Source organism: Octopus bimaculoides, chromosome 13 (assembly GCF_001194135.2).
Source record: "Octopus bimaculoides isolate UCB-OBI-ISO-001 chromosome 13, ASM119413v2, whole genome shotgun sequence".
NCBI classification, from domain to species: domain Eukaryota; kingdom Metazoa; phylum Mollusca; class Cephalopoda; order Octopoda; family Octopodidae; genus Octopus; species Octopus bimaculoides.
The window spans coordinates 24,925,681-24,937,984 of NC_068993.1; the positions used below are offsets into that span (position 1 = coordinate 24,925,681).

A 12,304-nucleotide genomic window follows, 5' to 3' on the forward strand; every position below is an offset into this window, starting at 1 on the left:
CCCCCCCCCGTGAAAATATGTTGTTAATTTCATCTCCTAACACCCATCCCTCCAACAACCTTCTAACTGTGGTACTACTCACTAGGGTGCTATAAATGATACCACTTATTCCTCTCAACTTCACATTGTATCCTTACCACTGTCCCTTATCACCTCCTCCTCCTCTTTGACCCATTCCTATTTTCTTTCCTTCATTTGTCCTCCTCCAAACTGATATTCATTACCCCCACTTCAATCCCCATCTCTCATCATCTGTCACACCATTTTCACTCTATTGCACTTACCTACCCGCCCACCTTTATGTCCCTCTATCCTTATTCTTTCTTTCATATTCACCTTGTACCATGACTTCACCTCTCTCTCTCTCTCTCTCTCTCCCCACCCACTCCATTCCAGATGGGAAGCCATGTATTCCCCTCTTCACCAAGTTGCCTGCTCCTGTTACTTTATCATATTTTTACATCTCTCAATATAATGTCCCACTCAGTTGAGGGGGTCTTATCTTGCAGACACCAAGTGACCTCACCAGTGCTGGTGCCTCAAGAAAATAACTCTCAGTAAGCTATGTAGAGCAGTTGGCATTAAGAAGGGCATCCAGCTGTAGAAATCATACCTAAAAAGACATTAGAGTTCAGCACATGCCCTCTGGCTTGTCAGTTCCTATCAAACTAGTCAACCCATGTCAGCTTTGTAGTATTTCATCCATCTTTACATTCTAAGTTCAAATTCTGCCAAGGTTGACTTCACCGAAATTGCTGGCCTTGTCTCAAAATTTGAAACTAAATATTGATGATGTATAGGTGTATGTGTGTGTGTGTATTTATATAAAAATACGCATATGCATGTATATAATGAAAATAAATACATAAATACACACACACATGTGTGTGTGTGTGTGTTTTGCAAATTAAATTATTGGTGTCTGATACGTGAATAACTTAAAGGTTGTTATATGTGGGTTTCAAATACTAAAGTGTGTTGTCACGTAGTCGTAAACAACTCATAGATCTTAACACTATATATTGACATAGTGCTTTTTTCTCTCTAAGCTTTATGAGCTTTCAGTTAACATTTATTTCCTGCTTGATGTTGAATGTTTAGTAAATCTTGATAATGATTTTAAGATAGTTTTGCATAAAACATAGACTTGAAAGTATTTATGAAGTATAAAGATAAGTTTGATGATGTTAAAAAACATAACATTAAACATTTAATTGACATGTTTCTTTCTTCAAACCTGTAGATAAGAAAAAACAAATATATATATACATAGATTTATTTATTTCAAGTTTCATTCATTTACACATGTTTTAGAGACACTGGTTTCCATATAAAAGTAGTGCAGTGATTTGCTGTCCTATTACACACATACATAATATTTAATGACTCAGTCAACAAAAGTATGTACAAAGCCACTTTCTTTATTGATATAGTTACAAACACAAGACATTGATTGAAAACATGTCAGATAACCATTAAAGAAATTCCTTGCATAACTGGTATGGCAATTTGAAATAATAAAAACAATGGGAAATAGGCAGCCAGCTGGCAGAAACTTTAGCATGCTTAGTGGTATTTCATCTGTCTTCACATTCTGAGTTCAAATTCCACCAAGGTCAACTTTGCCTTTCATCCTTTCAGGGTTGATAAATTAAGTACCTGTTGTGTACTGAGGTCAATCTAATCGACTGGCCCCCACCCCAAAAATTTTGGGCCTTGTGCCTAGAGTAGAAATAAGAACAATGGGAAATGAGAGGAATTCTTTTCTGTGTATTTTGACTAAATTCAATTCCATTTGTGACTGAAGGTAACCATAATCTTCACTGATAAACATATCCAGTCAGTTTTCTAGTGTTGCTTCTGAAAGTGCTTTACTAAGATGAACTAACAGATGCAGGATTGGCTGAGTGGTAAGAAGCTTGCTTCCCAACGACATTGTTCCAGATTCAGTCCCATTGCAATGGCACCTTAGGCAAGTGTCTTCTACTAGCCTTGGGCTGATCAAAGCCTTGTGAGTGGATTTGGTAGACGGAAACTGCAAGAAGCCCATCATGTGTGTGTGTGTTTGTCCACCACCACCGCTTAACAACTGTTGTGTTTACATTCCTGTAACTTAGTGGTTTGGCAAAAGAGACCAATAGAATAAGTACTAGGGTCGATTCATTTGACTAACAACTCTTCAAGGCAGTGCCCCAGCATGGCCATAGTCTAATGACTGAAACAAGTAAAAGATAAAAGATAAGAAATCACATATTTAACAAAGTAATAAAGAGGTGAGACATTTAGAAGTGTAGTCTTTCTTTACCTCTGACAACAAGCATGATAATATTTTACCTAAAATCCATACATACCTTCAACAACCAGAACAACTCTACATTCCAGAAATGTTTATATTCTGAACAGATTTCTTATCAGACCTTTCAATCATTTCCATCTACTTTGACCTATCCTGTATTTAATGACAGAAATAATTGAATTCAAGCAACAAAACAAATAAAAAAAAATGTATATATCTTCCTCCTCTTACTGTTGAGCTAGTCAGTTGTTTACAGTAAAAGTTTATGTCATTTTGTTGTGCTCTTCAACACATTTTCCTGAAGTAAATTCATTATCATCATCATTTAACGTGTTTTCTATGCTGGTGTGGGTTGGGCAGTTTGGCTGGAGCTGGTAAGGCCAGGGACTGCATCAGGCTCCATTGTCTGGTTTCTATGGTTGGATGCCCTTCCTAACGCCAACCCCTCCACAGAGTGTACTGGGTGCTTTTATGTGGCACCAACCCCAATATTTTTAACATGGAATCTGCACAAGTGCTTTTGTGGGCCTTCTTGAATACAGATTGTAGTCGTTACCACTGACTGAGCAAGCCTATACTAAAAGTGTTCCAGTTGTAATCATCCCACCTTGTATAAAGTCTAGTATTTAATCTATCAGTCCCTTTTGCTAAATAGCTAAGTTATGTAGACATAAACAAACTGAAACCAGTGGTCAAGCAGTGGTGGGGGACAACACAAACATGCACACACACACATATAGATATATAGATATACAACAGGTTTCTTTCAGTTTCCACCTACCAAATCTACTCTCAAGAAGACACAGTGTGATTTAAGAGAATTTAGTTACTATTTCTAACAGTTTAAGAGACCACTTACAGGCTCCCTCATTGTTTTGCTTCTGAGCACCTTTGGTAAGTGATGTGATGGTCATTTTCAAACTGGGTTGCAGAGCTGCATGGCTCGCCAGAAATGTATTTCATGTTATGACTCCTATATTTAGCAGTGAAACTTAAGTTTAAAATAAATTGATGCAATATAAACATGAAATATTGCTTCTCATATTGAGATGTGTAACAGACTCCTTAGATTTGTTTACATAGTTAATACGGTGTAACCAAAGCAACTGGTGATATGATAGTTTGACCAAAATTACTGGCTGTAGCAAGTAAAAATAAATATTGAGAAAAATGCATTTGGCCAAATTTGGGCATACAACTGTTTAACATAATAGCAACAATATATATATATATATATATATATATATATGTATAATACACATATACATATATATGTGTGTGTGTGTGTGAAGGCATGTGGCTTAGTGGTTAGGGCATTCGGTTCACGATCGTAAGGAAGATTTGGGATGTCATTAGGATTAGGGTGTGGAATGCTGACCTGTCCAGTTCATTGTCATATTTTCAAGCAGTGACTGCTCAGATATTATAATTATTTTCTTATTTTCTCTGTATTATTGTTTTTTTGTTTTTCCAGTTGGAACAGATAATGGAACAATGTATGAAGCAGAAGATAAAAGCAAAATTGCAGTAGAAGAAAATTCTAATACTTTAGTGGGTAAGTTAATTAACATAAATGATCAACTCTTTATTTATTAGTTTATCTCACTTTCATTTCTTATGGCTATTTCATATGTTTGATATACCTGTACTTGTACATTTGTGTAGGCAGAGTGTACTCTGAAAATTCATGTAAATATCAATTGTAAGTCAACTGAAATAAAAAAAAATAAAAGTGGTTGTAAAAATGCCCCAAAATCAAACATTTCTCCTTTTTCTTCCCTTTTTTCTGTGAATGGGGTAGCACTTTTGAAGAGCTAATTGTTATTCTAAATGAATATAACCAAAGTTTCAATAGAATCTGTTCACACTGAGCCAAGCAGAGTTATATATCAATACTTCCTATAGTGAGGTTTGAAGCAATGACCATGTAGTTCATTTTGTGGCTATCTACAGTTTTATAATACTTAAAAAATGTTTCTTTTGCTTTCAGTTGTCTTATTGGTGTTGGGATGCACTTTCCTGTTCGCCTTTTTCCTCAGTTTTGTTGCTGTTCTCTACAGATATCACCGGTGAGTTTTTCTTCTTATTTTCCCTTCATTGATTTATTAAACATCTACATCACACCAGCACAGAAACCTCTTCATAGTTGCTTAATCTATTAGAGATAACAACCAAATTTCTATCACATCACACTGTATTATCTTTTCAAAATGACAGAGTACATTATATAACATATTACTAGATATCTCATGCCTGAAAAAACAGACCTGGTGTTGATCATGACTTTTGATCATAGGTCTGCTTAATCTGGGCTGATTTGGAGCTAATTTGTACAGTTGTTTAACTCCAGATCAGAGCTGATCAAGCAGATCTATAATGAAGTGTTCCAACCAAGACCAGCCCATCTTTTTATACATCTATGACTACATTTTCCAATGTCTTACATTATTTTTAAGATGATAGGGTGATTTGAAGGAGAGTTGACTTTTATTTTTATCAATTTTTAGCAACTGTGTAGAGGCACCCTGTTGTTGATAAACCCTGATTAGGAAGACATGAACAAAACTACTCCAACCATAACCATAAGTACCAGTTTAGCACTGAAGTTGATGTAATCAACTAACCCACTCCCCTTAAAATTACTTGCAAGCTGGCAGAATCATTATCATGCTGGACGAAACATTTCGTGGCATTTCTTCCAGTTTTATGTTGTGAATTCAAATGCCACTGCAGTTGAGCTGATGTTTCAGGGTTGATAAACTAAAGTACCAGTCAAAATAAGTACCAGTTGAACACAGGTCTACGTGCCCTGAAATTGCTGGCCTTGTGCCAAAATTTGAAATCATTATATTAACAGTGTTAATAAACACAGGCAAGGCTGTGTGGTAAGAAGCTTGCTTCCCAACCACATGATTCTGGGTTCAGTACCACTGCATGGCACCTTGGGCAAGTGTCTTCTATTCTAGCCTTGGGCCGACTTGTGAGTGGATTTGGTAGACATAAACTGAAAGAAGCCCATCGTATATGTGCGTTTGTCCCCCACCACTGCTTGACAACCATTGTTGGTTTGTCTATGTCCCAGTAACTCAGCAGTTCAGCAAAAAAGACCAATAGAATAAGTGCTAGGCTTAAGAAAAAGTAAGTCCTGGGGTCAATTCATTCAACTAAAACCCTTCAAGGCAGTGCCTCAATATGGCCACAGTTAATTGATTGAAATAAGTAAAAGAGGATGCTTTATTGTTGAAAATTCTGAGTTTTGGATCTACTTTAGCTCCATTCTTTACAACAAATACCATTTTGTTAATTTTCTCCAAACTTTTCTTAAACTAAAAGTTAAATTTTGTAAAATAAAATCAAAATGTTTTTTCAACTTATGGAGAACACATTGCTAGTGGTTGTTGTAAGTTGTATGAAATGCCATCATTGTATGACTACCTTAAAAAAAAAACAGACTACTTCATACCATAGAAGTTTCAAGCTCTATATCTTCCATCCTCCTAGCTATGAAAAAAGACCTTTTGGGATAGGTACACTCAAATATTGCAATATTCGTTGATGGTAAGGTGACAAGCTGGCAGAATCGTTAGCATGCCAGGTAAAATGCTTTACGGCATTTTGTCTGTCTTAATATTCTGATTTCAAATTCCACTGAAGTTGACTTTGCCTTTCATCTTTTCAGGGTCAATGTAATCAACTTATCCCCTCCCCCAAAATTATTGGCTTTGTGCCAAAAATTAGTAATTTGTGAATGGTATCCAAATGATTTTAAAATTGACATGGTTTTGGTGACTTCAGATTTAGATCAGCATCGGCAATGTGAATACTTCTACTGTAGACAGGCCTGTAGGTGGACTTGAAATTTCATACTAATAATACATTCTCTGTGGGTATCTCAATGAAATACTTAACCTGCATAGGGAAATAAACAACAGGAGTCTGTATTTGATGATACAGTCTTGGGTATACCATAACTGAAGAAAAGAGATCATGCTACTCATGACTGGAATGTTGTTAATCATAGATCTGTTCAGTCAGTGCTAACCTGGGGCTAAACAACTCACAGTGTTTCTGCCTACCACTGACTCTGGCTAGTATCTCAGTAACTTCTTCATATTATTATCTGTAGTGAATTAAAACAGCATTTATCATATTAAATCATCAACTTTGACCCACAAACCCTTACTACATTGGATTGTATTTCCATGCCTGAGTAACAAAAATGATCTGCAAAAATATAATCTTTTATTAGTGAATAAATATTTTGTTTCTCCTTTTTCAGCCGTAAGACTGCTGAATACCAGCGTGCTGCACAGGCCCATATAACATCAACACGTAATGCTGGCATCTACATGGATCTTGCCATGGATTCTCCAATCTCTAAATCTGGCTTACCTATAGGTGCACCAATCTATAATTCATTGAAGAAACATCCAGAACAGTATACATTTGTATCAGATGATGAACTTGACTTATAAACTAAACACAACATATTTGTCCATTTCTGTAACCAACTGTCATGTTTTTTAAACCAGAATTCTTGTGAAATGGATTGAAATTTTAATAAGAACTTCTGGTAATCAACCACGCAGCTCATTCCAAACTAATATGGCCTAAATCCCTATTGTGTTGGACATTGTACTACCTATTCCAAGTTCTGAATACCATCAGCTTAAAATAGTGTCATTGTGAGATTCCTCTAAGTTTTGGAGTTCAGTTGGTTTTTGTACTCTCCTGGATTAGTGATGACTGGGTATCAGACTTTACAACAACAACTATAGGAAACATATCTGTTAATTAAATAATCAACTTAAATTATCAAAAAAGTTCATTAATTATGCACTAAACATCACACTATGTTATATCTGTAGTATGAGGCAAGCTAAACTTTTGGTGGGGGGGGGTCTTTTGGAACACATAGGACTTATCCCTATATTGTAACAAACAAATGTTTTTTTCTTTCTGTTGATAGATAAGTAGATCTACCTGATTTGTTTCAAATCTTGTTTGATTTACATCAGTGGGAGAATATCATTCAATATGCTCAAGGAAAGAAATATAGCTAATAGCTATATATAACAACTAAATGTAGTGAATGCTACTAAATCAAATATTTTGATTTGCATTATGTATTTCTTTCTCTGGACAAATCAAATGATATTCAATCTCTGATAGAAGAATTGAAATTAGTCAGGTAGAATCTTTGTGTGTGTGTGTGTCCTCAAGTGCATGTGTGACTATGTTATTTGGAAGCTTACTTCCTAACTGTGTGTTTTCAAGTTCAGTTCTACTGTGTAGAGACCTTCAACAAGTATCTACAGGCCTGGGCCAGCCAAAGTCTTAGGAGTGGATTTGGTTGACAGAAACCGAAAAAAGCCCATCATGTATATATATATATATATATGTTTGTGAGCACCCTTGTCTTGACATTACAAGATGGTTGCTAAATGAACATCATTGTCATGCAAGTGGTGGTGTTAATCTCCAATCTTCCTTGGAAATACATCTGGCCCTTGGGAAATATTACTTGTAAAGGGCATCCAGCTGTAGAAAATCTGTCTCAACCCATGCAATCATGGAGAAGTGAACAATAAAACAATGATGATGTGTGAATTGAAAAGACATTTGTCAGTCATAAGCGATGGCTCCACTATTACATAAAAAAAAAGTTTGCTCTTCATCACACTACAGGTATAAAAAGTGTAATTGCCAGGTATCAACTGATGAATATAATCAAACAATCAAATAAACTTCCTGGTTGACCTTTAGGGACCAGTGACTAATCTCATCCAGTTAACCTTACATCTCAGCTTATACTATAGGCATATACTGGGCATATGCCTATGGTATATATTGTCCCCTCACCCAGTTATCCTTATTCTCAGTATATGCTGTTGTCTTTTCTCAAATTAATTCAATGAAAATACAAGCAATCCTCTGTTGATTTCTAACCAATTTTTTTACAAATAACTGATATAGCCTTTCCTTTCCAACATTGTGCCTCCTCACTAAAAATGTTAGTTTCTACTTCATCTAACAGCACACCAATATGTATCCTTTCAACCTTTTGTTATACTTCTCAATATATCAGACTGACCAACGAATTAATTATTCAATCACTTTGAAATATTGTTTGTTCCTACCTTCCACTCATTCACCACTACCACCAATCAGTGCCATTGTTAAAACAGTAACTAAAACTTTTATCATACTGGTTGCCACAATAATGGCACTTCCACCCTCTATCTCATCACTGACTTTTCAATTTATATACATATATTATATTGACCTTCCATGGTGTACTATTTATCAGGAAGTTACATTATTGGATACATTACTATCTTACTAATTACACTAATCAGCCTGCCCAGTATGCCCTCACCTGTAGACTCAATTGGTAATTATGGTTTCTTTGTATCTTTTCAAAGAACTTTATAATCAAATATTTCTACATTTTGCTCCAGAAATTCTTCCATTCTAAATCTTACAAATACTACAGCAATAATAATGATAATAATTTGTTGATTTTATTATGAAATAAAGCCTGGAGCAATTAAAATATCAATATCTTGCTGAGGGAGATAACAAAATGCCTGCTGTATAAATATGGGCTCCAAGCACCCAAACCAGATGTCCATTACCTTTTTACATGGTTATTGTGCCTCATATAATAATAATAACTTATTTTGTGTACACATCACTTTATAAAATATATTTGAAGAAGACATGAAATTTGTACCTAAATTTTCCTTTAGCCAACCTTTGAATATTTAAATGAATCACTGTTAAGTATTTTTTATTGCCAAAGCCCCTTCCCACACAGTTGTTCTTTGTGAACTTCAGGTGGTTGACTCTCATGCACAGATATACATATTCACAATTGAAGAAGGATGATTGACTCATAATTGTTTATTTCTATTTTTGTTAATTTATCATCTTTCATGGTCAACATTTTCTCTGTGTTATTAAACTTCTGAATTTCAGGAAAAATTTAAAAAATAATTAATAAAATAATTTTAAAAATACCATTGTTTTTGTTATCATTAATTTAAGCATTATCCTCAACCTTTAAACCACCTAACTCAGAAATGTGGTGCCTACAATGTTTGGCTATATCCCACAAGCTCATTTCATTCTGTTACATGCCTCCATTTACTATGTGTGGGAACGTAATTTGCTTACGGGTGCAGACCCAATTTTTCAGGAGGCTAAAAAAAAAATTAAAATTTAGTGAGTGCACTTACACTCCCTGTACCTGAGCCTATGCCATTTACTTCTGGTATTTACCTGTACATGTTCTTTCTGTATCAATTTGCAATAATTTTACATTGTACTTCCTAAAAGCATTGGCCATGATTTTTACTAATATGTTGCATAAAAAACTGGCCATTAAGCAGGTGAACATTTTGCTTTTTAGTAATGACGGTGAGAAATTAGTATGGCTTTAATTATGACCATGAGTGATTTTTTTTAATGTGAATATAACCTGGAAGATGGTGGTGACATGTTGAGGTCCTGGTGCTGGAAGATTTCATCTTTGTTTGATCCAGTAATAAGACCAAGCGTGATCATTGCCAGAGCAGCTGTCTGGTTTCCGTGCTAGTGGCACGTAAATAGCACCAATTGAGCGTGATCGTTACCAGCGTCGCCTTACTGGCACTTGTACCGGTGGCACGTTTAGAAAATCGTTTGAGCAAGGTCGTTGCCAGTGCTGCTGGACTGGCTCCTGTGTAGGTGGCACGTAAAAAACACCATTTTGAGCGTGGCCGTTGCCAGTACCACGTGACTGGCCCTTGTGCCAGTGGCAAGTAAAAGCACCCACTACACTCTCGGAGTGGTTGGCATTAGGAAGGGCGTCCAGCTGTAGAAACTCTGCCAGATCAGATTGGAGTCTGGTGCAGCCATCCGGTTCACCAGTACTCAGTTAAATCGTCCAACCCATGCTAGCATGGAAAGCAGATGTTAAATGATGATGATGAATCAATCATCTAGATTATTTGACCTCGTTGAAATTTGAACCCCAACTATGAAATAATCAGTTTACAATTATGAGTATCACACTACAGTGTTGTGTGATTGATCTATAAATCAACCAATCAACATGAAACTTGTATGATATGGCTTCTAAAGTTCGTCTTTTTTTTACCCTAGTTAAACATATCTAACTCAGGCAGACCACAGTTAGATTTCAATCAAGACAGGTCACAATATACCTTAATCAGCCTTCAACAAGACACTGCAGTTCTCTTCTCCAAGCTTTAACAATGTCCAGTATTTATTGTATCTGTATTCCCCCCATCACAAATAGCAAATCTTTTCTGTTTGGCTGCTAAGATTTCAAAAATTAAAGTTTATCAAAAATTTTAAAATTTGGTACATTAGTGTAGTTTTCTAAGCTGAATTGCTGGAGTTATATTGTCTTTTCTAGAAAAATGTTTTCAAAAAGTTATAGAGGTTTAAAGTTTGATCATTTTCACCCAGTCAGAAAACAGGATTTTGGAAACTATCATTTTCTGTGTTACTGTACATTTTATCAACATCCTGAAAATAGCATGTGTTTGCAATATTTGTATTCTACATGCAAAAAACAAGTAAACAACATGTCTTTTGTATTTTTAAGCATTCAATATGCATCTAATGCAATAAACATCACATTACAAATTTAATATCTTTAAAAAACAAACATTTAAGCATTTGCATTTAATGCAATAAACAGCACATTATGAATTAAATATTTTTAAAAAACAAACATTTTGTTAACCAGTTCATTGAAAATATAAGTTAGAAATACATTCAAGCAATTTCTCAAACAAATCACAATATTCATATCTCCTGCACCACATAAATTCACATGAACCTACCATAGAATGGTGAGTGCCACTGCATCGTTCATTACCTCCACTTGTATATATATTTCCAAATATCGGTTCCTTGTGTAATATGGAGCAGCTTGTAGCATGTGGCCAGTAAAATTTATATACGAATCACAAAAACCGAAAGCAGTAACCTTACGAGCTGTTAACCACTCACACATTCCCATGTACAGTGAGAAATCTCAATTTGTAACATCAATTCAAGTGGATTTTTTTTATTGTGGATCTTCCATATTCTATTATCAGTGCAAATTTCCTACTTCACTTTAACTCTGAAACATTTGTCAGTACAAGGTATGAGCATTAAATCTGCCACTGTCAGTCCTCTTTCTTTGTATCCTCTAAATCTAATCATCATCCCACGATTCTAAAAAAATTTCCAAGCATTACTTGCACCATTTTTGATAAAGAGGAATCCAATGCACTCGGTTACGTATCACACCATCATTAAAGGACCTCACCATGGACTAACAAAAAATAGCTCAAGACGAATTTAGCCACATGTTGAACCTCGTAACAAATTGTCCTTCCAGTAGTAATTGGTCTTCTCCACTGGATATGGTTCCCAAGGTAACTGAGGGAGATGAGCGTCCCCATGGAGACTACAGAGAATGAAATGCTTTGACTCTTCCTAATAAATATCCAATTCTTCATATCTGTAATTTATCAGCTTCATTACATGGTTGTACTGTTTTTTCAAAAATCAGTTTTGTACATGCCTAGAATCAGTCCCATAGAACCTGCTGATGTCCCAAAACTTCTTTAATTATTTTTTTTTGGACTTTTTGAATTTCTTAAAACACCTTTTAGTCATGGAAATGCAGTGAATACTTTCCAAATATTTATTGACGAAGTTACTCATGGTTTAGACTTTGTGTTTGCCTATACCGACGACTTGTTGATTGCTAGTTCTACAGAAGAGCATCATGAACAGCATTTGGAACTACTTTTTACTAGGTTATCACAGTAGGGTGTCGTAATTAACCCCAGTAAATGTCTTTTTGGTGTTTCTTCTATCATGTTCTTGAGACATTGATAAAGAGGGAATCTGGCTATTGAAGGAAAAAGTAGATGCGATTACAAATATTTCTGTTCCTACATCATTGAGAAAGTTACGAGAATTTTTTGGTCTTATTTA

At 35.3% G+C, this 12,304-nt stretch overlaps 1 protein-coding gene across 2 annotated transcripts in view; it reads left to right on the top strand.

Annotated features, from left to right (window-relative positions):
* LOC106883781 (uncharacterized) overlaps positions 1-9,318 on the top strand; it is a 30,390-nt gene extending 21,072 nt beyond the window's left edge. For both annotated transcript variants that reach the window (XM_014934912.2, XM_014934913.2), the window contains exons 2-4: positions 3,771-3,851; positions 4,287-4,365; positions 6,576-9,318. In XM_014934912.2, the coding sequence (XP_014790398.1) occupies positions 3,771-3,851; positions 4,287-4,365; positions 6,576-6,771 (356 nt within the window). In that variant the 3' untranslated portion in view covers positions 6,772-9,318. The remainder of the gene's footprint in view (positions 1-3,770; positions 3,852-4,286; positions 4,366-6,575) is intronic.
* The last annotated feature ends 2,986 nt before the right edge of the window (positions 9,319-12,304 follow it).